The sequence below is a fragment of the Siphateles boraxobius genome, unplaced genomic scaffold (assembly GCF_051911475.1).
Source record: "Siphateles boraxobius isolate OS27281-9 unplaced genomic scaffold, OSU_SipBor_1 11, whole genome shotgun sequence".
Taxonomy (NCBI): Eukaryota; Metazoa; Chordata; class Actinopteri; order Cypriniformes; family Leuciscidae; genus Siphateles; species Siphateles boraxobius.
Window position 1 is genome coordinate 10,031,097 of NW_027508711.1, and position 24,978 is coordinate 10,056,074.

Consider the following 24,978-nt stretch of genomic DNA (forward strand, 5'->3'; position numbering starts at 1 on the left):
ACCCCCCTAAGAATTTTTTTTAACTCTGTCCTTATCTATTTTAATAGTCACATTTTGTTCTGCCCCTGGTTCCTTAAATTCTTTGGTGAAATCATAAATATTGAAACGATTATAAAAAATATTCAAAACATCTGCAAGTTCAGACTCTGTCTTACCATCAAAGGAGAGGGTTTTATTTTTATTGGATTGCAAGCCCATCATTGACTTCATACCATCCCATGCAGGGCGAGACTGGCCACTGCTCAAAAGGGATTCAACTTTGTCCTTATAATTGAGTTTAGCTAATTTGAGCTCCCTCTTAACTTGCTTCTGCAGGTTGTTATAGACTATGGCATCCCCCTGCATAAAGCTAATCTGCAGTACTCAAGTACCTTATTAATGCATTGTGAACTATCATGCACATGAACATTTTTATTATTTAACATTAGCAAAGGTTAATAAATTCAATTCAATTCGCATGCTGTAAAAATATATTGCTCATTGTTAGTTTATGTTAATAAATGTTTTAAGTGAACATGATAGCAAATATATCTATATTTTTGTGTATCACGTATAGTCTATTAGACTGTGTGTGAGAGAGAGAGAGAGAGAGAGAGAGAGAGAGAGAGAGAGAGAGAGAGAGAGAGAGAGAGAGAGAGAGAGAGAGAGAGAGAGAGAGAGAGAGAGAGAGAGAGAGAGAGAGAGAGAGAGAGAGAGAGAGAGAGAGAGAGAGAGAGAGCTGGTGTACGTGTCTGTCTGCCACTTATTTCCCACCATATGCTCTGCTTCTGACACTATTGAGCTGACCTCCATAGCACCTATTACCAGTGATCCGCTGGGATTGAGCCTGGTTGTCACTGCAATTCATGCCTTAAAACCCAGCTGCCTCTCAGCTGCCAGAAAGGTGCTCAAACTCAACAAACCTTATTCATAAAAACAATATTCATTAAGTTTAAATCAAACAATATAGCAGCTTGACTGCATGCTGAATGTCTTGTTATTTATAGTAAATAATTTTTTATATTATCCTAAATAACGTTGTTGCTCACTTAAAATTGTTTAATCAGTTTCACACCGCCACACATCTACTTCTGAGGCCAGGGAGGAAGTTAAAGTCAGCATGAAATGGAAAATTCACTATTCACCTACCTACATCATATATTATAAGTTATTGATATTATTATGAATCAGCAGTGGCAGTGGCGGTGGCAGTGGCTCAGTGATTCAGGGTAGGTTGTCTACAAACCGAAAGGTTGGTGGTTCGATCCCCGGAACCCCCTGGTGGATCCCCGGTGGAACCTGACCAATTGTTGAGGTGTCCATGAGCAAGACACCTAACCCCAGCTGCTCTCGACGAGCTGGATGGCGCCTTGCATGGCTGACACCGCCGTCGGTGTGTGAATGGGTGAATGTGAGGCAATATGAAAAGCGCTTTGGTGGCCATGGGTCTGTTAAAGCGCTATATAAATGCAGTCCATTTACCATGCATACCCTTACAAAAAATAAGTATACTTCAAGTTCATTTTATTAAGTATAGGCCACTTAAGTAAAGGTCAAGTATTTATACATGCATTTTTGTGCGCTACAGCAAATGGATTTTTAATTTGCTTTTACAAACTGACGGACAAGTCAAAATAATTTTCTCTACTAATCAACAATAGATTCCATAATTAGAGTTTAAATTCTAATTATCCTGGAATAATGTTTTAGGTACACTTCTTATCCTCAGCTTTCTATGCTAAGAATATGGCTATGACTGAGTTAAAACTCCATTGACTGAGCAGAAATAATCTTCTGTAATTCCACCTGAACTAGTATCAAGATTACTCCAGAGTTTTGTCGTTCCGTGACTGTTATCTTTAAGGGATTTGAGGCAGAGAGGATTTAATTCACCACAAAGTGACACACAATTGGATTGGGATATGAAGATTTTGAAGTGGTCAACAGTAAGAGAAGATCTGAGAGCCATGCCTCACTGCTCTTTATTATGGAGGAATAGAGATAATGCATTTGACTCATTTTGTGCGCAAGAGCAATGATGTGTCACTGATGAATAACCTGTTCAGGCTGTATGTGTTTTAGCTCTATGGAGAATTAGACCGGTTTCATTGCAAATGGAATGTGAAGAAATCACCGGGTGTGAATTCGATGTGTATTGGCAGGAAAAGTACATAATAAATGCTATACTCTCTTGTCTTTGAAGGAGTCTACAATAATAAAAGTGTGCCATGTAATACCATGATTTTTTTTTACATGTTTTGACCATGGTATACATTGAAATAATTCACAGCATTAAATGAATACTTTGGCAAGTTATGATACCAATGATTGAATAAAGCAATCATTCAAAGTTTTAAGAATAAAACGATTTTAAAATGCAAAGAAATTCATGAAACGCAAATGTACAACTTGCCCCAGATATAAATGTGACTAGTTCTTAAAGATACACAATGTAACTTTTGACCCTCAAATGGTTCATTGTTTTGGTTGTTTCGGCTCTGCGTGCCTGTGCAAGAAAGAGATTATCCTACTGCTCGTAAAACATTCACTACTAGGCTTAAGAGATATAAGCAGTTTAGATGGAAAGGATCTCAAGCTGATTAGCTGAAGACATTACTGTTGCTTTACCCATTAATAGACATGTTACTTGAAAATAAATTCCAGCACAGCGCTACAACAACCATAATGAAATGACCCTTCGCAATAATGCTTTATAATAATAAAGTAAGAAAAATGCCATCTCATCCCTCATCCCAACATTTCAAATCCCTCAGTTCTCGCCATCTCCGTAAAGCCAAGCCATTGTTGATTCTTGTTTTATTACAAGCTCTGTCGCGTTCTCTTTTTGCCTTCAATTTTTAAGTACAATCACCTTGGATGTTTAATTCTTTTCCATTTAAATTACATTAAACTGACTTAAAAAATAAGTTTTATATCATAAAAAAGTAGAAAATTGCTTAACTTATTTTGATGAGTTAAAACAATGTAAAAACATATTTTGTCATAACTTAGTGATCATATACACTCACCTAAAGGATTATTAGAAACACCATACTAATACTGTGTTTGACTCCCTTTCACCTTCAGAACTGCCTTAATTCTACGTGGCATTGATTCAACAAGATTCTGAAAGCATTCTTTAGAAATGTTGGCCCATATTTATAGGATAGCATCTTGCAGTTGATGGAGATTTGTGGGATGCACATCCAGGGCACGAAGCTCCCGTTCCACCACATCCCAAAGATGCTCTATTGGGTTGAGATCTGGTGACTGTGGGGGCCATTTTAGTACAGTGAACTCATTGTCATGTTCAAGAAACCAATTTGAAATGATTCGAGCTTTGTGACATGGTGCATTATCCTGCTGGAAGTAGCCATCAGAGGATGGGTACATGGTGGCCATAAAGGGAGGGACATGGTCAGAAACAATGCTCAGGTTGGCCGTGGCATCTAAACGATGCCCAATTGGCACTAAGGGGCCTAAAGTGTGCCAAGAAAACATCCTCCACACCATTACACCATCACCACCAGCCTGCACAGTGATAACAAGGCATGATGGATCCATGTTCTCATTCTGTTTACGCCAAATTCTGACTCTACCGTCTGAATGTCTCAACAGAAATCGAGACTCATCAGACCAGGCAACATTTTTCCCGTCTTCAACTGTTCAATTTTGGTGAGCTCTTGCAAATTGTAGCCTCTTTTTCCTATTTGTAGTGGAGATGAGTGGTACCCGGTGGGGTCTTCTGCTGTTGTAGCCCATCCGCCTCAAGGTTGTGCATGTTGGGGCTTCACAAATGCTTTGCTGCATACCTCGGTTGTAACGAGTGGTTATTTCAGTCAAAGTTGCTCTTCTATCAGCTTGAATCAGTCGGCCCATTCTCCTCTGACCTCTAGCATCAACAAGGCATTTTCGCCCACAGGACTGCCACATACTGGATGTTTTTCCCTTTTCACACCATTCTTTGTAAACCCTGAAATGGTTGTGCGTGAAAATCCCAGTAACTGAGCAGATTGTGAAATACTCAGACCGGCCCGCCTGGCACCAGCAACCATACCACGCTCAAAATTGGTTAAATCACCTTTCTTTCCCATTCTGACATTCAGTTTGGAGTTCAGGAGATTGTCTTGACCAGGACCACACCCCTAAATGCATTGAAGCAACTGCCATGTGATTGGTTGATTAGATAATTGCATTAATGAGAAATTGAACAGGTGTTCCTAATAATCCTTTAGGTGAGTGTATTTTTTTTTTTACAGTGTATACATACAGTACTCACGTAAAGCAAAAAAAATAAAAATAAATGTATATATATATATATATATATATATATATATATATATATATATATATATACTAAATATAGCAAATCTCAACTGCTGTCATATCACTGTAAAATGTAAAGTATATTGCCCGGCTTTAATCTGCTAAATGCAACAATTTAAGGTATTATAAACATTAACATGAATTTCTGTATAGCTGCTTTAAATCAACGTGTGTGTCTGTGTGTGTGTAAAGTGCGTACAAATAAAACTGACTTGACTATAGCGCCGACTTCACATTTATAAAATTCTCTTTATTATAGCCAGACAGTTCAATATCTTTATTATGATTCCTGTCTGAATGTGAGGTTCTTTTTTGTTCACATAAATAATTGACACAATATTATATTTAATTTTTTAGAATAGGCCTATTAGGACAGAATTCACAGAAAAGGTGTTTGAAACCTACAAACTGCTAACTGGCCTTTTTTTCTACAGACCCGTTCTGAAATATAGAACACCCCTGCTGTGACACTAGACATATTTTTAACCCAAAATCGTAAAAAAAATTGTCCAATTGTTATTAGGCTATAAAAGTAATGCAGATGGGCATTAATCAACAAGTGCCGAAACAACATCGCACACATAGCATGATCCTCTGCGCACAGACTGGAGTGAGAGAGGGGAGGAGTCACTGTTGCAGCTTCAGTCTCTCACTTCATCCGGTGCGGCGCGGCGTGTCCACAGCAGCGTCACGTCAGCCTCACGTCAGCACATCAGCGCGCTCATACGGAGCGACAGAGAGGAAAGCGAGCTCTCCATGCCGGCAGTTTGTGCATGACAACTCATTTCAAGGCATGGATTTGGAGGTGGGTTGCTGTCATTTCGGATGAGGCTTGTGCAACTTTACGTCAAATCACAGTTTGCTGCAGACAGCCCCGCCTTGTGACACCTTGCGCACCGACACCGGCTTTCTAGCTCATCACGTTTATTTATTGACGGATTTCAGTGCGACGTTGGCTGGTGGCGTCCGTGTGTTGCGCGCCGGGCTCTGGGCTGAACGCACGCACACGCGCGGATCATGGATAGATAGCGCGTTTCTCTCTCTGCGTTTGTCAGTGTTATCATCAGCTTTCTCAATGGATGAGGAAATAGACACCCGCAAGATCAACAACAGCTTCCTCCGAGACCACAACTATGCAACTGAAGGTATATCTCATCACATGATCTCCTCCTCTCAGGTGCACATAGAGTCAGAAATACAGAAGGAATTGGGGTTTGGCTTTGGCTTCAAAAAGACTGGCTGGATAAACTGATTCTAATTTTATTACTTAGGCTTAATTTTATTGAGAAAAGTGAATAAATAGGGTTTTCATTTCATCCAGCAGATGCTTAAGATCCTTTCTTCTAATATAACGTTACAGAAAACGGAATCTTTTAGAACATGCGTAGAGCTCGGTAAAAAAGACAGTAAAAATTTTATCAGGAGTTCCAGTTTATGAAGCAGGATTTTCTTTGATCACATTAGGAACGGTGCCAAATTATGATGCAAATCATTTTTAGCAACTCTGCTCATGTCCTTTTTTTTTAAAGTACAGATGCATATTTCTCCGATCATAAGCATGTCAGTCATCATGTGTACCACAAATATAATGATATTAAATACTGATTGTAGTGTTTTATTCAAGCTAAAAATAGCTGAGCAGTCTGACTAACACCTTAAGAAGATTTTCTGGTGGTTTAGTCCGCCCAGCTCCATCAGTGTAAGAGCTGGCAGTTTAGATATGTGTGCAATATTTGAATGTGGTGTAAAACAATGTAGGATACATTAAGATCTATTTCTGACTGAATATCAACCAGCTATTCAACTTGAATCAATTCGGAACCAGTTTTAATGGGAATTTTAATTATCCAACATAAAAGAATGCGTTCTTCTAGAACGCATACATTACGTAGAAAATAATACCATATCTTTAGGAGGTACAGTTCATACAGTATAGGGTCATAAAATATGCCTTTAGGATTGGTTCTAATCTAAATGATAATGGAAGTTACAAATGTAATCTTGTACACATTCCTAGGAGAACTATTTACAAATAAATACTTAAGTCATTTCTATAGAATCATCGACTGAAAAGCTTACTGTGGAAACCTACTATATAAATTGGCCTTTCTTTTACAGTTTGAAACATGTTTTCCATTGTGAATTGTTGCAGTAATTCCAAGTGCAGCCAGTGCAAACTGTAGATTATATTGACAGTATAAAGGCATTCTTCTTCTCTGACAATAGACAGCTGAAGAGTTTCACTGAGCCAGCCCTCCTCTTATGCACAGACAAGAAGCCTTCAACAGGACTGGTGCGACGCATCAGTGAATTGGGGGGGGATTGGTTGGAGACAGAGACGGAGGGAGGGAGGGATGGTGAGAGAAGGGAATACATCGGCGATTAAAGCCAGAGAACACGTAGTCAGATGTCATGTCATTCCAGCTGCGAAAATCCACATTTCAGGCAGGCTATGCTCAAATCCAGTCTTTAAGAGTATTTATTCTTAATGAAACCAAAATGGACACTTTCTTAATCCACATTCCTGGTCTTACTGTTACTAGGCTTTTTATTTATTACCAAAATATGTGAGATTTATTCATTGTATTTTGGGGTAAAAGGAGTCAAAATGCTGATGGTTACTTTGGTAACTAGGAGCCATTTCTATGTATAATTTGTTGAGCTATTGGGCTAAAAATGTTGACGTCAAAGCTGCGTGGTTTGACACTTGTTTTCTGTTTTGGAGCATTAAAAGGATTGATTGCATCTGTGTGTACTTCACCCACTGACCTTAGATGAGCTCCTATCGTCTGGTGAATAGAATCTACTACATGCTTCTCATCTTCCCTAGTTAATTCTCTGTGAATTATGCAAGTGCTCCCCTCTCATCCATCACTTACAGTCCTTGTAGAACATGCTGTCTGTGCATCTGATGGCTGAACTCTGAAAGAGAGTCAAATGATTAAATCATGGACTATTTATAGCATATTGTTCAGAAATCTATTTTTAACTTAAAAAAACAAACAAACCTGTAACTCTAAGAATATAATTTTGTTATTCCTAACCAACATGACTGTACTGGTTGCTTTTCTCCATTCATTTTCCATTCCGTTAATTTTTAAGATTTGAAAATGAAGCAAAAGCACCAAAACAATATAAAGTATCATTAAAATAGTTGTAATCATATGATTTGTGCACCATATTCTATGTCTTCTGAAGTCATACATTGCTTTGTGTGAGGAACAGACTGACATTTATGTTAATCTTCTGATAATCTTCCCTGGCAGTGAGCTGCTAACCACTGTAACTAGATTATTTAGTCAAGTGAGTTGAAGTAAACTGAGTTCAATTTGTTAACTGGATCAACCGATTCATTTAAAAGATGTGATACGTTTATGAATTGGACATTGCTACTTCTATCATAAACTCTTGTGAATGCACCAAGGAAAGCTGGATGTCAAAACCTTTATTAACAATAAGGGCTGCGCAATTAATCGGACAAATGAGCAACATAATGATAATGGCTGCTGTGTTTAAATAGTGAAAGGTGTTGATTGCAGCATTACATTTAGGTTTACTTCCTCTAAAAAACTCTAAGTTCTTAAAATTGCGAGTTGGCATGTGACGGTATCAAATTTTCATGTTCGATAATTGCTGAAGCTTTTATCACGGTATACTGTATTATCACGATATTCAAATAAGTTGCAAAAAAAGTATTGTGACTATAACAGGTTTAATACATTTTTTCTTATGTCAAAAACAACTCTGAACATCTAGATACAATAAAGTACAAAGTAAACAAATGTAAATTTAAGTGCCAAAGAATTATGAAGATAAAAAGGCAACATGTTACAATAATTATTAAGGTCCCATTAGTTAATGTTAGTTAACTAACAATAACAATGAGCAATAGCTAATTTTTTTACAGAAGTTATTATTCTTTGTAAACATTAGTTAAAAAATACAACTGATTATTTTAAGTTAATGTTAGCTCAGGTCCATTAAATAATACAGTTACAGCGTTTGATTTTAAGAATGTATTATTAAATGTTGAAACTAACTAAGATTAATGAATGCTTTAGAAGTATTTTTCATTCAGTTAATGTTAACTAATGAATTAACTAATGTTACCTAATGGAAAAACAATAAATAATCTTCAATACGTTTCTAGGGCATGTTGTCGTCCAGATTAAAATGTAAAAATGTTTACGTTTGAGAAAATATAAAAATACAAAAATCTCAATGACTGTTTAAAACATTTAAATACTGTTCAGAAACAAAGTAGCACAGCTGAATTTCCAGGTATGTCCCTCTTTGGCTAATGTATTTTCAAGATGGAGGCGCAACATGGCTGCCGCAATTCGAGCGACTCGCTCGTATGTATTCTGTAGAATTCATTCTTCAGTATTCTTTATTCGGCAGATTCTACGCTTACGAAAATACTTGAATAGTTGGTGGAAGTAATTACACATCAATGAGCACATATAATTTTGAAAGTACAGTGTTTTTTGCTAAGAATCAACTTAAAAAAATTACTGATGTTAGTGGTGATTTTCATTTTTGAGTAAACTTTTTTTTCACCATTTTACGGACAATGAGTGATATGGCGTGTTATGTGCTCTTACCTTCTAGACAATCAATAGAATATCATAAACACTTAGGATTGGCTTTTGACTTGGTTCAGTAGATATAACTTGGCTACTATAGTACTTACAAACACCCTAGAAACACCAGCCATTGAGATTTAGAAGCTCTCTTGCCTAGAATTAAAATCGCATTTACAACTGACTCGGGGTAATGGGACAGTAGGGAAAACATCCAGAAGCCTCTGAATGTTGCCTTTTTTTAGCATATAGCAATATCATTTGCAGAAAACCGACAAACAGTCATTACCAGACACAGCTGTGAAGAGCTTGCAGCTTGAGCAGTTAACTACCATCATACTGATGCCTCTGTGGTTTTGACAATCAGATAAATAAATGATGACCTATGGATTTTTAAAGCAGTTTTAAAGCACCCATGTTTACCCCTTCTACGCCCTGGTCCACAAGGTTCTCTCAGCATCTTTGAGCAGGGTAGACAACAACTGAGCATATATACACCACGAAATAAAAGCCTTCACTATGAAAGCAAGGTGAAACTTAAGCCCTATTCGCACTGGATTAGTATTATCTGGGGACCTCGTGTGATGTAGAAATTACCCCACCACATCTGAATTTCGTGTGGCGCATTCGCACGGGATAAGCGAAGCCTGTGATTTTACTCAAACTTACTGACTTATCTCCCGGTTATGATGTCAATAGGCTATTGCTTGGAAATGTCTTCTTGTTTTAGGTCTAGCTGTATGATACATCATAAACAAAAGAATAATGTTCTTTACCGCATGCTGCTATACATGTCATCCATCTCCATCTAATCATTATTTTTTGTTTTTGCTCTTCTGATGGTTTTCAGCTTTCTCTTTCTGCAAAGTGTATAGTTGTATGGTGTTTAGCGATATGACCCAGCACCCAAAATACTATCAATCCAATCCAGCCTCCATTCTTCGCGAAAGATGGATAAAAAAGCGCACAGGAAACAAAAACCTTGAAAAAATTATATACGACCCCACAAAATCACAGATATCGCACGGGACTAATATTATCACTGGACCTTGGTGTTCGGCGAAGTATGGTTGGTCATTTGTGGGGGAATTTTTACTTTACAAATTACAGACATGGCCGATTCAACCGGGATTGAGATCACAGACAACCTCCGCAATTATTACAAATTACTAGAGGTCACCAGGTAATACTTATCCTGTGCGAATAGGGCTTTATACATGGGCTGAAATGTTGACAAACAGATGTCATTCAAGACCTTTTGAGCTCAGTCACATGTTTTCTAAATCACAGCTGAGCAGACAAAGCAACCCAGTGAGTGTTTAGTCTGCAGTAAAATAATCCCGCACCATTCAAAGACATTGCCTTCAGCTCAGACATTTCATTTTTCTCAAGATTGAAAGAAGTTGTCTGTGTAGTATCTCGAAGTTGAGCTACAGTCAGAGTGAAACTGCAGGAAGATCTGCAGAGTTGGGCCTGGTCAGGTGCACTCAAGGGGGGATTGGGAAGAAAGCAGCGATGAGCGATCCTTCTCTTATCTGGCTCATCTCCTTCCCTCCAGATGCCTCCTCTGAATTTTCTGAAAAGCAGAAGATTTTCTCTAAAAAAGTATATTTAGGAAGATTGAGAGCAGCTGCTTGAAGTACTACAGTTTAGGGCTGCACGATTCATCGTATTTCAACCATGATAACCATTTCTTCTTTTCTCGATTCATTAAAAATAATCATCGTGATATTGGCTGGTTATTTGTCTTGTTAAGTGTTTTTATTTTTTTTATTTGACATTTGTTATCTTGCATTGGTAACAAGCCTCCGCTGTCTTTCCTGCTTGGGGTTGCCAGATGTCAAGAGCTTTTCTCCTATTAAAAGGATACATTTTCTGCCCAGTGTTTTACTTAATCTTCTCAGTCTGGTAACAATGCGCACAAGCTTTCTCCGGTATGTGTTTCTTCATGAGGTGTGCGTGCCATTTGCTGCTATTAAATCTGTGAGCGAACCTTCTCAAACCAAACTGTAATAAATCCAAACATGAATCTCGATTGCGATTTGGTTGTGGTTGTCGAATAAACACACTTATGCACTCTATACTAAAAATGTAGGCCTAACATACTTTGAAATTATTAGAATTACTATTAGGAACTTTTGTTTTCGAGCGAAGTTTGTTAAGGTTTTAGCAGTTTTAAATTAAAGCCACAGACTGTTTGCAGTCCATTTCAAAGATGAAAAAAAGACAAGTTGGCTATCATTGTATCATTGGTCTGTTTGTAAGAATTTGCATTTGTGGAGCAATCTGGATGTGTGATTTCTCTCATTTCTCTTAAAATATCTAATGTGAAACCATGCATTACCAGAAGTTGTATTAATGGTAAGTAAGTACACTAGTGTTCAGTTTACTCTTATCAATACAATTGTAATCAATAAAACATTTTTTTTATGGATTTTCCGTTTGAGGAAGCTATCATAGTTGGTTAAATTAAGTCCATGTGGCACCTACAGGTGAAGTGTAGTCTGTTTTGAGTTTGAGGCAAAAGTCGTAGTTAATAGTTAGTTACTAGTGAGAATTGGACTCTAATCTAAAAGTGTGACCGAATATGTATTGATTTTCAATAAAAATCAGTGTCCTGGTCTTGTTTAAGATAATAAATATTAAAATATCCGTAAAACAAAATACATTTGCCAAAACTGTAGCTATAAAATACTTTTCAGAGAAATCTTTCAGAGAAGAATTATTCTCATTCATTCCTTTTGACGAAATATTTGAACCCAATATTTTTGATATGATATATTAACCCTAACTAAAATTATGATCACCATATAAGATCTTAAGACTTGCACAGTCGCTTGTTCGAACAGGAATGATACAGAATAAGCCATTAAATGGTAGTTGTAACCAAGTCCCTATTCTGCTCCCAACAGTCCCTCTTGTTATTACACCATGACTCGATGGAGTGGACCAGGGACACATTAACAGTTTGTAGGGGGTGGTGTCTCTGGACACAGGCTGTTCATTACCTTACAGGCACAGGGTAGTGACGTGCCCTTCGTACCTCCTGACCCTGCGTTAGTGTAACGGCTGTGAGTTCGGGGAGGGGGTGGGGCCTAGCCAGATATCCCTTTGGCTCCGTTGTGAACCTCTTGTGTTGGCTCATTAAAATCAGATTGCTGATGCTTCCCGTTTTGGCGCCTCTCTCTTGCTTTTTATCAAATGCCCTGCGGCATTGTAGCACGAGCTACCAAATTTTTTGACATTGTTTGCACCGCATTTGCCTCTCTCTGTCACCTCCTGTGTCTTCTCATTATGTTTACCCAATTTGTACGACGAAAAAAACTGTACCTTCTTTTCCTCTCCTTATTACTGCACCGTCAGCATCATGGTTCCCTCCTTTCATGCCCCGGTGAATATTGACAACCGTTTAACAGGAACAGTCAGATAAACGATTTTTCCAGAGCTGAACTAGATTGGTAGTCATCTATGCGTAACAGCCACCCTATTACTGACCACAGCGTTCTTGAAGAAAATAGCTTGGAAACCTGTATGAAAACATGTCAAATTACCTCTTCATTTAATGTCCACAGCCATCATCTCTAGAAAGCTGATGTGATGGTTGTGGCTATTAGAGGTCAATAAGATTGAATCTCTCCAAATTCAATTTAGAGTGGTTTGATCTAGGAAAGGTGGAAAATAAAGCGAAAATAACTGTGAAAGGTTTGTATCCTAAACCTAAAGATGTATGGTGAGCATTGAAAAATCATTCCAGATACCTTTAAACAGATTCAATGTGGATCAGTGAAAACTGGCTTCTGTTGAAGAAAGCCTCAACACTTTGTAAAGAAATCTAGTTGTTTGGAAAATGTCTTTACTTTTGCCAGTCCAATCAAAAAATGTAACTTATATTTAGCATTTTGGCAATTAAAATACTGCAGAAACTGTAAGATTAGTATAGTAGTATGGTATTCTGATTATAGGCAGTTTAAACTGTTGCTAATGTGGCAAATTGTGTAATTTAAAGAACATCATAATTGCGATGAAGTCTTTTTAATTCCATGATGACTTTTTCAGCTGTTCTGTTTTGTCGGTGGAGTAACGCCATCATCTTCTCAGCCAGGAGGGTTGATGATTATTCAATTTCACATGCTAATGTTCCCAGTCAAGGATAGCACATTAGCATGTGTGGTCACAGTGAAGAGACACAAGAGACCACTAAATGAAAACCGAGAGAACCTTGGCAGAATATATTTCATATAAATTCACAAAGCAGAACCATCATGTTCCGATTTCGTCCAAGAATGAAACTTTGTCATCATTATTTATACACCCTTGATTATTATTATTGTTAGTGTTTTTTTGCAATTTAGCATGTCCAGGTTGCTTTGTTATACAATTGTATATTATTTTTCGGTAGGGGTGTTGCAATATACATGTATTGATGATAACTGTGATGTTTTTAAAAATGTAAATATTGATATAATGTTTAATACTACTCATGGTAATATCATAAATAATCCAGTACCAGTAACTGACTTGTTGACACTCCAACATATTAGGTTATGGTATTGCACCTTGGTCACATGAGAGTGACAGCATGGCGGATGTAGTACGTCCACATTTCATGCATAATACCCTTATTCATAATATATAGAACACTTTCTTTAATGGTCATGAAGTTGGTTTCATAACAAATGTAGTACCTAGATGATATGAGATTTCGGATCTTGTCTAATAGGTAGGCTATGTATGTAAATATGAATTTGGTAGAAATGAATTTGATTTAATAGCCTTATTATTATATTTTTTACTGCTATTGCCAAATAAAGTTAGTCACATTTATTTTAATTGTGGTTTACAGATACAGTCAAATCCACAATATTGCTGAATATTAAGTGTCCTAGACTAAGCACGCCAAAGACGACAGTGACAAGGAACATAAACTCCATCAGGTGACAGAAATTAAGAAACAAACGTTGGCGAAACCAGGCTCAGTCAGGGGGCCAGTTTTTCTCTTGAGCAAACAAAGATGATGTGAATTTGATTCCAGGTTTGAATCGTTGACACGTTCATAGCTGACCATATGTGTCAGTGCAGAGTCTGGTTCTCTTGGTTCTGGTTGTCTGGTTCTTCGCTGAGGATCTGTGCTGATGGCTGTCTAGTCGATGAGGTCTTCACAGGGGATCTGCTCATAGGGCCCGTCTAATTGTCGTGGTCTTCGCTGAAATTCAGGGCTACGTTGTGTTCATCACAGGGGGGAGGTCCTCCATCTGGTCTGGATATGCACCGGATTCTGAGCTTTCCTGACTACGGTAACCTCAGGATAAGGATGAGACAGACAGACTAATATAACTGTAGATGCCATTCCTCTTTCGATGTAACAAGTACAACTGGTTCCGGTTGACCTAATTAATGCAGCCTAACAACTGCCTTATTATCATTAATGTAAATTACTTTGGCCATGAAAATCTGGTATCGTAAATTTTTTTTTATGGAAAATAGCTTGGACATTCTGAGACTGGTGAGATCTGGTCAAGTCAACAAATTTGGCAGTGCAAATAGAGAAAATCTTTCAAAGTGATGAGTGTGTGTGACATGTCGTGTTTCTCCCGTACTCCCAATACAAAAACGTTCCGTTTAGTCTCCGTTTACAGCTTATGGGCACGATAAACCTGTATTAGAGATGCAGATGGTCGCAGATGTTGCCTGCAATAGAGACAAATAGTGCCAGTATTCAGGGTGCCTATGAATACTGATGTTAAAGGATTCGTAAGCCACTGCAGGAGCGATTACAACCAGACCCATTAATGTGGACCAGATGTCACATTCACAGACATGCTCTCTCTCTCTCACAGCTGCTTAGTCACACTGTGAACTGCAGATATGCACATCTGACATGGATCAGTCACTGTAGATCAGAATAACTGTAAGCCCAAGTCCAGTAAGGCTGTTTAGCCAATGTTGGGGAAACTACTTTGAAACTGTAGCTTGCCAAGATGCCATCTTCACATACATTTAACTGCATTCATGCTACTTTTTTAGATAACTAGGTTCACCAGAAGTATCTGATTTTTTTTTTTTTGGCACAAGGCTGTCATGGTTCTTGAATCAATAAAATCTTAAACCAGGTGACATTACACTTGTTAAACAGATGCATTTACCATAAATATAACAATAAAAATAAACAACAACAAAAATACAATATGTAAAAATGATGATGAACAGCAGCATTTTAAAGGGGACCTATTTTTGTTTTTGTTTTTGCGGTCTACTAGAACAGGTTTCATACCTAAATGTTCAAAAAACACATTATTTGTCACATATTTTACATATTTGCAGCAGCTGTCTTATCTGCAACACTTTGTATTTCTTGTCTTGTCTCTTTATGAAGCCATTTCTTCCGATAAGTGCAATGTACTCTGATTGGTTGGCTTGACTACTGTATTGTGATTGGTCAACATTTTTGCGCGTGTTTTGAAAATGTCACACACCTCTAATGCACCTAAACCAGGCCTTACCTCATTATTTAGCATATGCCTTGGGGAGAAATTGTTTTATGGGGGAATACTGTTACTGTACGTTCCCGAAAGAAAACTTGAGATTACGATCGAGGCATTTCAGGTGCTTATTGATATTGAGTGCAACTCCGTTTGGAGTGACTTTGTGCTTTTGTAACTTTGCAGACCTTTTCAGGCTCAAACAGCAACATTACACACTAAAGAAAATTGGGTAACACTTTACAATAAGGTTCATTAGTCAATGTATTAACTAACATTAACTAACAATGACCAATACATTTGTTACTATATTAGTTAATCTTTGTTAATGTTAGTTAATAAAAATACAGCTGTTCATTGTTTGTTCATGTAAGTTCACAGTGCATTAATTAATGTTAACAAAAACAAGCTTCGATTTTAATAACCTATTAGTAAGTGTAGAAATTAATATTAACTAAGATTAATAAATGCTGAAGAAGTATTGCTCATTCTTAGTTCATGTTAACTAAGTTGGTTAACTAATATTAACTAATGAACCTTATTGTAAAGTGTTACCGAAAGTTGAAAATGTAAAAGAAAAATCATAATAGTACCCCTATAATAAATAGATGGCATAAAATATTGCCACACAGTGATTCTACATTAAAGAAAATATTTTGAACTAGACAGACGAACTACTGTCACACCGCTGAAAAATGTAGTGAAGACAATTGTACCGATTCTTTTAGTGATTCCTCAACATTGTCTTTAACTATGAGATCCTGTGCTGCTCTGCTCTCGTTCCTTTTTGCATTTGCGTCTTTGTTTACTGCTGCAGCAGGGCCATAAATCAAGACCGATTTATTTCCTCCAAGCCCGCTGATTCCTGTGTGTTTATTTATGTCTCCATATGGAGTAGGCCTTCCTCCACCACTGCAGTGAAGAGCTTCAGTACCTGAACTCAGCAAAACGCCTCTTTATATTTACTGCAATCCCCCCAGTCAGCATCAAGCCACCCAATACCAGCCAGACAAAAGCTTCTGAGTTCTGGCCCCTAACAGCTAACAATGGAGGGCCTACTCTGCAGGGAATTACAGTCTATGGGTAAAAGCCTTTATTGAGGTGAAGGGGGACTAGTTCAGAACTGGGCAGTTTATCTCTGTATGTGTTTAAAGAAATTGTTTGACTAAAAATGTCAATTGAGTTGTACTCTGCCTTCTGTGGAACACAAAAAAAGAGATTTAGGCAGTGAAAAAAGTGCAGCCCATATCATTTATGCTCTTAAGAATGAGCAGCTTATCCAGTCACTGCTAAACACTGGTTTGATGACACCGTTATCTAAGCATTTTTTTACAAAACAGTTTAGAGGTCAGTCATTTAAGTAAATTTAATTAAGTAAAAAGCCGATTTCTATGGAGCTCCTAAAGGGATATGGTGACGGAAAACAATATGAGATTGGTGGGAAAATAAGAAGTCAATGCTTTTGCGTTCGTCCGCAAAATGTTTGCATTCCCTCGAGAAACTTTGCGGTCACTCGCAAAGAACGCAAAAGCATTGACTTATTATTTTCCCTCCCATCTTATATTTTTTCTTCATGTCCCCTTAGGGGCTCCGTGGACTTCTACTACTACATAAACATTTTTTTAAATATTATTACAAAAAGGTCATAATTTTTTACGTCAAAATCAACATTTTATTTCATAATACATCATTATAATTATATCATAATTATTTTTACCTCATAGCTAAGACATTATCTCATCATTTAGACTTTTTAATCACAATTATGACATAGTATGTCATTTTCAATCCTTTATCTCATAGTCGTGACATTACGACTTTTTATCTCAGTTATTATGACTTAGTATGTCATAATTTTGACTTCTATCATAATTATGATTTACCAAAGCATTTTCTCACATGGCAGAAATGGGCTTCCATTGTATTCTGTTGCCATCAATTCATTTTCAATTAATCAAAGAAAAAAAAAAGTTGAATCTTTTTTTGTGGTTTTGTTTCATCTTATTTATGTTACTGATGGTGCACAATGAAAAAAATTTGGTATAGCAAATTTTTCATTTATATTCCTTACTTATGCCACAACCCAGATCTTGAATTTCTATTTTTAGCATCTCTATTTCTTTGCTCTGAGCACTAAATGATTGTTTTCTTAGCACTCTGACCTCTCTAACAGAGAGGTGCATTATGGGTGAAGAGAAAGCAAACTCCAGCAGTCTGCAGCTGTATCACAGTTTTCATGTAATCTTTCTGGATCATTAGATGGAGAGCGGGTCCCGTTAGTTATTGACTGGTTCCCGGTAAGCCTTGCTGCCAAGCCAAACACCCCCTGGCTACTCCATTCAATTTATTCATGAAACGAATTTTTTTAGCTTCGGCCCCTGGAGGCATATTCATTATTCCCGAAGTAAATCTGCTCACAGTACAGTTCAAGAAAAAGAGTGAAAGGCAGGAGGTAGATTGTAGGCAGTCAGGAGGCAGCTCGATTGATTTTATTTTTTATTCTATGCTTTAAAATTTCACTAAATTATTAATAGCCTTTTTTAATAGGGTGGTTTTTGTTTGTCAACAAATGTTTTCGGGCATACTCATGAGTTATTACTTATTGTCCAATTCCTATTTTTTAAGTGAGCTTTTTATTTTATTTTAAATGGGTCATGAACTGCATTTAATTTAATTTTATAATGTTTCCTGAGGTGCACTTATAATGTTAGTATTTTGTACCCTGATTTTAGCCCTCTGATTTGAACGAGACGTGTCTTCTGTGAGTTTTCAGTGTAAACGCCCACTGCTGTGATTGATTAACATCTGTGCATATGTAATACTTATTTCATAATTGTGGAACTCTCTCGGAAACTTTTACTACGTTTTTACTGTTACAGTTGTTGAAATTAACTAATTGTAAGTGTTGCATGAAATGTTGCAGCGATTAAGCATTTTAGCCAATGACAGACATGTCTCGATTTCAGCAACTCGATTTCTGCACTCTAATGAATACTTACATCGTAACTGACAGTTCAAACACGACGTACAGTAAATAAGAGATTCATTGTGCAGTGTAGACCGCGTCATTGATTATAATGGGAGCTTAGTCACTGATAAACTTGCGCTGTGTGATTGACAGCTCCAGCAATTGTCAAGGGAGCGTTCTTTGATCGCTTTCTATATATAATTTAAACACAATTTAAACATATTATTTTCATGCTATTAAGTGAAACAATGTGAGGTTGACTTTTTAGTCAATCACTAGCTTGATTTACTGACGCATAGACAGCAGTAAACTATTTTGAGAGAAAAAACATCTGACTGTACATGAATCGTTATCAGAAATCACTGATCACAGATCAGGCATTAGAATTAACACAGTTACTTACATGTTGTGGCATTACTGTAGGGTCCATATCTTACAGCAGAAGTCTGTTTGCAAAGCCTGCCCCGAATTTGCGACTGATTTACCAAAGAATCCACAGTTAATTGTCCCGAACAAACAAACCATGCTCTACTGAGACATTCACATAGTTAAAAATAACCACTTTACTAGCATTAGAATCCTTTGGAAGGTAATGTTATTTTTAGTCCAGTGATCCTGTATCTCTCTGATTCTGCTGTGGCAGTCTTTCGACTTGCTGTTACGTCATAATGTGACAAAAACCGAAGCCAGTCGTTTTTGGAGCTTGGTTTCAACAAAAGCTGTTTTTTTTTTTTAGTTGGATTAACTAGGAAGTTTTGAGTTCTGAAACTTACAGGATGTTTTATTAGTACAACAACCTCTCACATGGAAAATTTGATTTCTCAATTCATGACCCCTTTAATTAAAGCTGCACTGCAGAAGATTTTTTTTGGTTCAAAATTAATAAAATTCCATTATGAAGGAAATACATAAAAATGCTGTGTTCCATATTCCATTTCACTACAGTAAGCCTATAATATTAAGTTAAATTTTAAGCTGTCAGGTTGGATTTCGCAGAAAATTCCATTCCTACGTTCATTTTAAAACAAAGAAACCTCGAACTGACTTGCAGTTTCAACCTCAGATGTTGATACTTTGATTGACAGCTTTAATTATTGGTGCTTCCTAAGGCACTCTTACTATTGCTCATATTAAGTAATAAACTTGCCACAGATGATGAGGAATGATGTTAAAGATTTAACACTTTGGATCTTTGAAAGGTACTTCAGTTCTTGAAGGCCAAATTACAGACCTGCTTACTTTTTTGAAGCCCTGCGACAGGTTTGTTAGGAACCCATGAATTTATGAACTCGGTTAATAAAAACCTCATCACCATGTTCACCACGGCTTGAATTGTACACTAGATCTCTGATTCAGTAAATAATTTGGTACAGTAATGTCAAGAATTTTCTTTTCTCTTCCTCCCTCGAAAAGCACAATATATCGAAAAGTCGGTCGCAATTTTCGTTTCGTGACGACTTTTTACATGGCAAACCCAGTCACGTTACCCAGGCCAGACGTTACCCATCCCTGTGTACAGAGGATCACTGACTAGTGAGATGGATCTGGGATGCCCCAGGAGCTGGGAGATCCATCCACACTTCTACAATCCTCTTGTCCAGACGGATACGTGCCTCTGGAGATCTGTGACATCGCCGCAGACTAGTATGGGTCAGTTATTTATACCTCCAGAAAGAAATTTAGATGGCTGTTTGTCGGTCACGGAACGCAAGATTAGAAATGTTTGTCTAAGCTACTTAGTGCAGCAGATCAACATGAATCAAGGGTGGCTTCTGTGATGGCCCTATTGTGATTCATGCAGGATATCTGTGAAGCCAGTAACTTTAAATGACTCAATTTGTCTATAAGAGTATATTTCCAGAGGTTTTATATTAAGCACATAGCCTTTCCACTAGTGTCTTTGTAACCGGGTCAGGGCGCACCCTGTACGATTATCTCAGAGTCTATCCCTCTGACGCACATAATTCAGATACCTTACAGCACTAATCTCTTTCCCATGCAGTTGTTTTTGCATTGCATTAAACTCTACAAGCTGTCCATGGCTGTTGTACCTAGAAATCAACTTAAGCAATCAGCTTATAACTGAATAGTATGTTTTTCGAGTAAAGGCACATTATTGAGTTTCCTCTTATTTATGTTATGCAACCAGCACATATAAAAATGCATTTACATGTGATATTCCATGGTATTTGGTATTTGGGTGGGTAATATGACGAAAATGGAATATCACGGTATGAGTCATTTTATTTTAAGATTTTATCGTTATAGTATATCATGATATAGATAATATAGCTTTTGCTTTTTGCTCAAATAAACTAATACTAGCCTAACTAGTAGGCCTACCGGTAGGGCTGGGTATCGTAACAAAATTTTCGATACCGATACCTTGACTTCGATACCGGTTCCTGATCGATACTTTTTCCGATACCAATTTTATGAAACCAGTTTAAACAATATAACATTACCTAAAAAAAAAAAACTTTTATTTTTTCAGTCAGTTTGTTGACTTTTTTACACATATTTTGAGTATGTAAAAAAGCACCAATGCTAAAAAACAAGTTTTCTGTTTCCTAATCATTTAACAACATGTATTCTTTACTTCAATTAGCTATTTTTTCTTAATGCATTGTTTAACGATGAAACTGAATGAAAATGAATTGAAATGCATTACACACAGTCACCTCTGATAACAGATCACTCTAAATTGTAATTTAGACGCATGTATTTTCTGTAAAGCTACTTTGAAATGATATGTATTGTGAAAAATGCTATAATAAATGTGAATTGAATTAAATATAGGCTACTGGGGGGTGGGATATATGCCTCGCGCTCAGCACACATGAAGCTTGCCGCAAAGCACTGGCGAAAGTAGCCTAATGATTATTGATGTGTCGGGAAACGATAGCAAGGAGATATTTTAATTGTTTATTAATGAACAAGTGTTTACAGTGTGTTGGCGGCAAAGATGATTATTGCGATGCTGACTCGTCGCTCCCGCAGAAGTGAACGCGTGCGCGCCTATATGGATTAGGTAATCAAACTATTCATTTCTAACTGTTTTGTTTAAAAATAGATATATTTTGACCGTATATAGGACTATTCCTCATGTCTGTGAGGCAAGTATCCTATACGCTGAGTTTCGGTTCATTTGTGACGCGCTCCAGTTTTTGCAGTCGAAGACGGATAAACTTTCTACTCCCAAGTGTATTCTTGCGCTTTTAAGTGCCTTATGATTTACCGTGTTGCCTTCTGACATAGGTAGGTACACTTTTGATCATTTCCACATATTTTCTATCTATCTGGGTTGGGACGCTTACACACACACACACACACACACACACTACAGCCTCACGTGCGACGAGCCACGTCTCTAGGCAGCCGCGTAAACTAGTGTTTTTTCGCCACAGCCAATCATCCTGCATGCTTATTGTTTCACTGACGTTGACGAGATTAACCACTTAGGTACCGAAACTTGGTACCGAAAAACAAGACATGTTTCGATACTCGGTAGTATCGAGGCAATTCGGTCGGTACCTAAAAAGTACCGAACTCGGTACCCAGCCCTACCTACCGTTAAGTAAAAAAAAAAAAAACTCTCAAGCTTATTGAAGACAAACAGTCAAGACATAGAAACGAATTAAAGGATCAGCCATTGCAAATGCATTCCAGAGCGTGAATAGCAGTTGGCGCTCTACCTTTAAAAAGCGGCTCCAAACACCAATTGCAAAAAATCGGGCATCGGTATGTTTGGCTGCTGTCACTTTAAGAACGTAATGCACTGATTTCACTTTTCTAATAGGTCACTTGGTGCACAATATAACTAGCGAAAAAGATCCCAGTAACATCCAGAACACACCAGAGCAACACCACACATCTATCTTTTAACACCCTAGCATTTTGTTGGCGAGTTGAGTTTTCTTCATATTCTTCAGAAAAAGTTAAATGTAGCTGCATCTGAAATGTCTAGTAGGCACTATGTTTGGTTTGAAACGTACTTTGTGACCTAAGTATGTTCTATGTACTATGATTTTGTGTAGTATGAATAAAATTCGGACATACTGCACTGGCCATGTTGTCACTGTTGCGAGTTACCAGCGTCAGTTACGCTGACCATCCCATGGCCTCATGGGCCACATGGGTGTTCATCAGATGCGCACTTCAGAATCTCGGTGGAAGTAGTAGGTCATCCAGGTATTTTTTGCCTACTGTTTTATGAATACCATGAATTCAGACATACTACTTGTCTCACATACTGCTTTTCTCTTACTATATTGTAGGGAAGTAGGCATATTCAGTTTCGGACACAAGGAGACTTCCTTCTAATCAACAATTGTATAATTACATTTCTTTTTGGCTGTGTGATTATAATAAAAAAAATCAAAACTTTAGATAATATCTATAGCAATCCATAACAGTAAAATAAATGCAACTGTTTGATCCCCATTGTTAAGCACAAGTTCTGGTCACTAGCGAACACATTTATAATAATCAATGAAACCGTATAAACTGCAAAAAAAAAGTAAAAAAGAAAAATGTTACACTGTGTCTGTGCTTTGTTGTTTTGTTGATTATAATGGAAGTGTTGTAGTTCTGTCTGATTGGCCACTGCATTCATTTGCTCCAGGAATGAAACATTCTGCAAATGTTTTAAAAAAAATATTTTTTCCTTTTAAATATCCACGGAAACTATATGCACACTAACAAATCTAGTGCAGGCTGAACCCATGTGTCTTTTTTGAAAATAATTTTCTGACACTTTGAAGCAGGTTAAAAAAAGAATTCAATTCATCTCTTGTTTCAAACTGAAGACTCCTTTTTTACATTTGTCCTGGTCACCCTTCGCATTCCGATTTTAGCACGGTTGTGAATCCAGCGCTATCTGCATCCTCTCTATGATAATTTTAGCCTTTCATCTTGTGAGCATAGTGGGCATCACAGGATCCAATCTCGCCACAATCAGGGAGTCAAAGATGGCCACAGCCAATCTCCTGCGTTCATGTTTAATCATATAAGAGATGACAGTGTCTATATGGGTTTACTTGTTTTATTGCAGCCCTGGAGTCGTCTGTGTGTTATTAGAAAAAAGGGTTTCATTTGAGGACAGTCTGCTTCTGCACATCATTGTGACCTTTGACCCAGCTGCATTTGCCGGCTTCACTGGCTTTTTGATTTATTTTCTCACTCTGATTCACCAGGCAAGATAGAGTTGGTCTGAAATTGATAGATACATACTTCAATAACAAAAGCAAAATGAAATCTCGATGCCACATATGGCAAAAGAATATATTGTTGGGGTGGGATGCATGCCTTAGCAAAGCAATCTCAGAGAAGACTAAACCTTGAGAATCTGTTCCAAAACTTAGTATACTGCCTTGCTATATACTGGCTACACAGAAAGTTACCTTCTAAGGCATCCTCCAAACCCAAGTGACCAACTTCAATTGACCAATATCACTTCCATAAGCACAAACTCATACAAATTGAGATAGTAATGTGATTTTGTAAATTTAAGTGGAGTTAGCATTTCGCTAAGCTAACACTGTGATCGGCTACTGAATGAATTTACTTCAGCATAAAAAGGCAGTACAATTTTAAACAGTACATTTTAATTACACACTGAACTGTTTTATCAATACTTTTTAATCTATTCACAAACAACATTTTTCTCGATTTGTCCTCCATCTTGGATGATTTTTTGTTTTTACTGAGCTCAATTCAGTGCATTGTGGGATGGCCTTCTCCAAGTAGGATAAATAAAGATACATGTTTTTGTTTGCATTACTCTATAAAATTGGGATTAAACTACCCAATTTTGTGATGCATGGATTACTTTTTTGTTGCCTTTATGACCTTTTTACAGCTTGAAATTTTTGGTTGAATGGACTGTCAATGCAGGGACAAAAACCTCTCAGGTTTCATGAAAAATATATATTATTTGTGTTACAAAATTGTATGGGTTTAGAGCGGAATGAGAGTAAGTAACGGATGACAGAATTTTTATCTTTGTGTGAGCTATCCTCTTAAACAGGAAACTTTATAATTCACAAGTATTGCAGTAGTATATTAGCCTTCAATTTTATTTATTTGCTAAAAAATCCTCGGTTACAAAATTTTTCTTTCTTGATGAACTGACGGTACTCATTGACAGTGCACAGGCATAATCACATGAACAAAGGCGTCAGCTCACACACTCATCCGTGTTGCTCCATTAATTAGCTTTCCTATTCAATTCCTCACATTCCTAATGTGTTAATAATGGTTGGATCCAGCGTCCAATAACACTTCGGCTGCCAAGCCGCTACCCGCGAATACACGCCAGTGCTCTGTGATTCTGTCCGCTCAGTCCTTCCAAAACCTCCTCCACTATTATTACACACATTATCCATTACTGTCTTTCTCACGTCATCCCTCCTTTATATTAGATACTTCTTCCTTCCAAAAACACACATTGAAAGACCTCATGAAATTGCCTGATGATGGCAAGTGTTTTTTGGTGTATGTGATTCATACACCACTATTCTTGCCATATTCCCCGCTGATGATAAGCAAAAAGAATGCAGAGATAAGTATTAAAAAAACGGTGTACTCCAGGGGCCTAATTAGGTCAGCATGTTTTGCGTCTTTGAGAACTCATTTAGAATTC

At 37.3% G+C, this 24,978-nt stretch overlaps 1 protein-coding gene across 3 annotated transcripts in view; it reads left to right on the forward strand.

Moving 5' to 3' along the window:
• LOC143702323 (serine/threonine-protein phosphatase 2A 55 kDa regulatory subunit B beta isoform) overlaps positions 1-24,978 on the forward strand; it is a 64,858-nt gene that overhangs the window by 20,079 nt on the left and 19,801 nt on the right. The window contains exon 1 of one of the 3 annotated variants that reach the window (XM_077196064.1): positions 5,041-5,450. The exons of the other annotated variants lie outside the window; for them this stretch is intronic. Within the exon in view, the coding sequence (XP_077052179.1) occupies positions 5,381-5,450 (70 nt within the window). The 5' untranslated portion in view covers positions 5,041-5,380. Of the gene's footprint in view, positions 1-5,040; positions 5,451-24,978 lie in introns of those variants that run through there. 3 annotated transcript variants of the gene reach the window in all.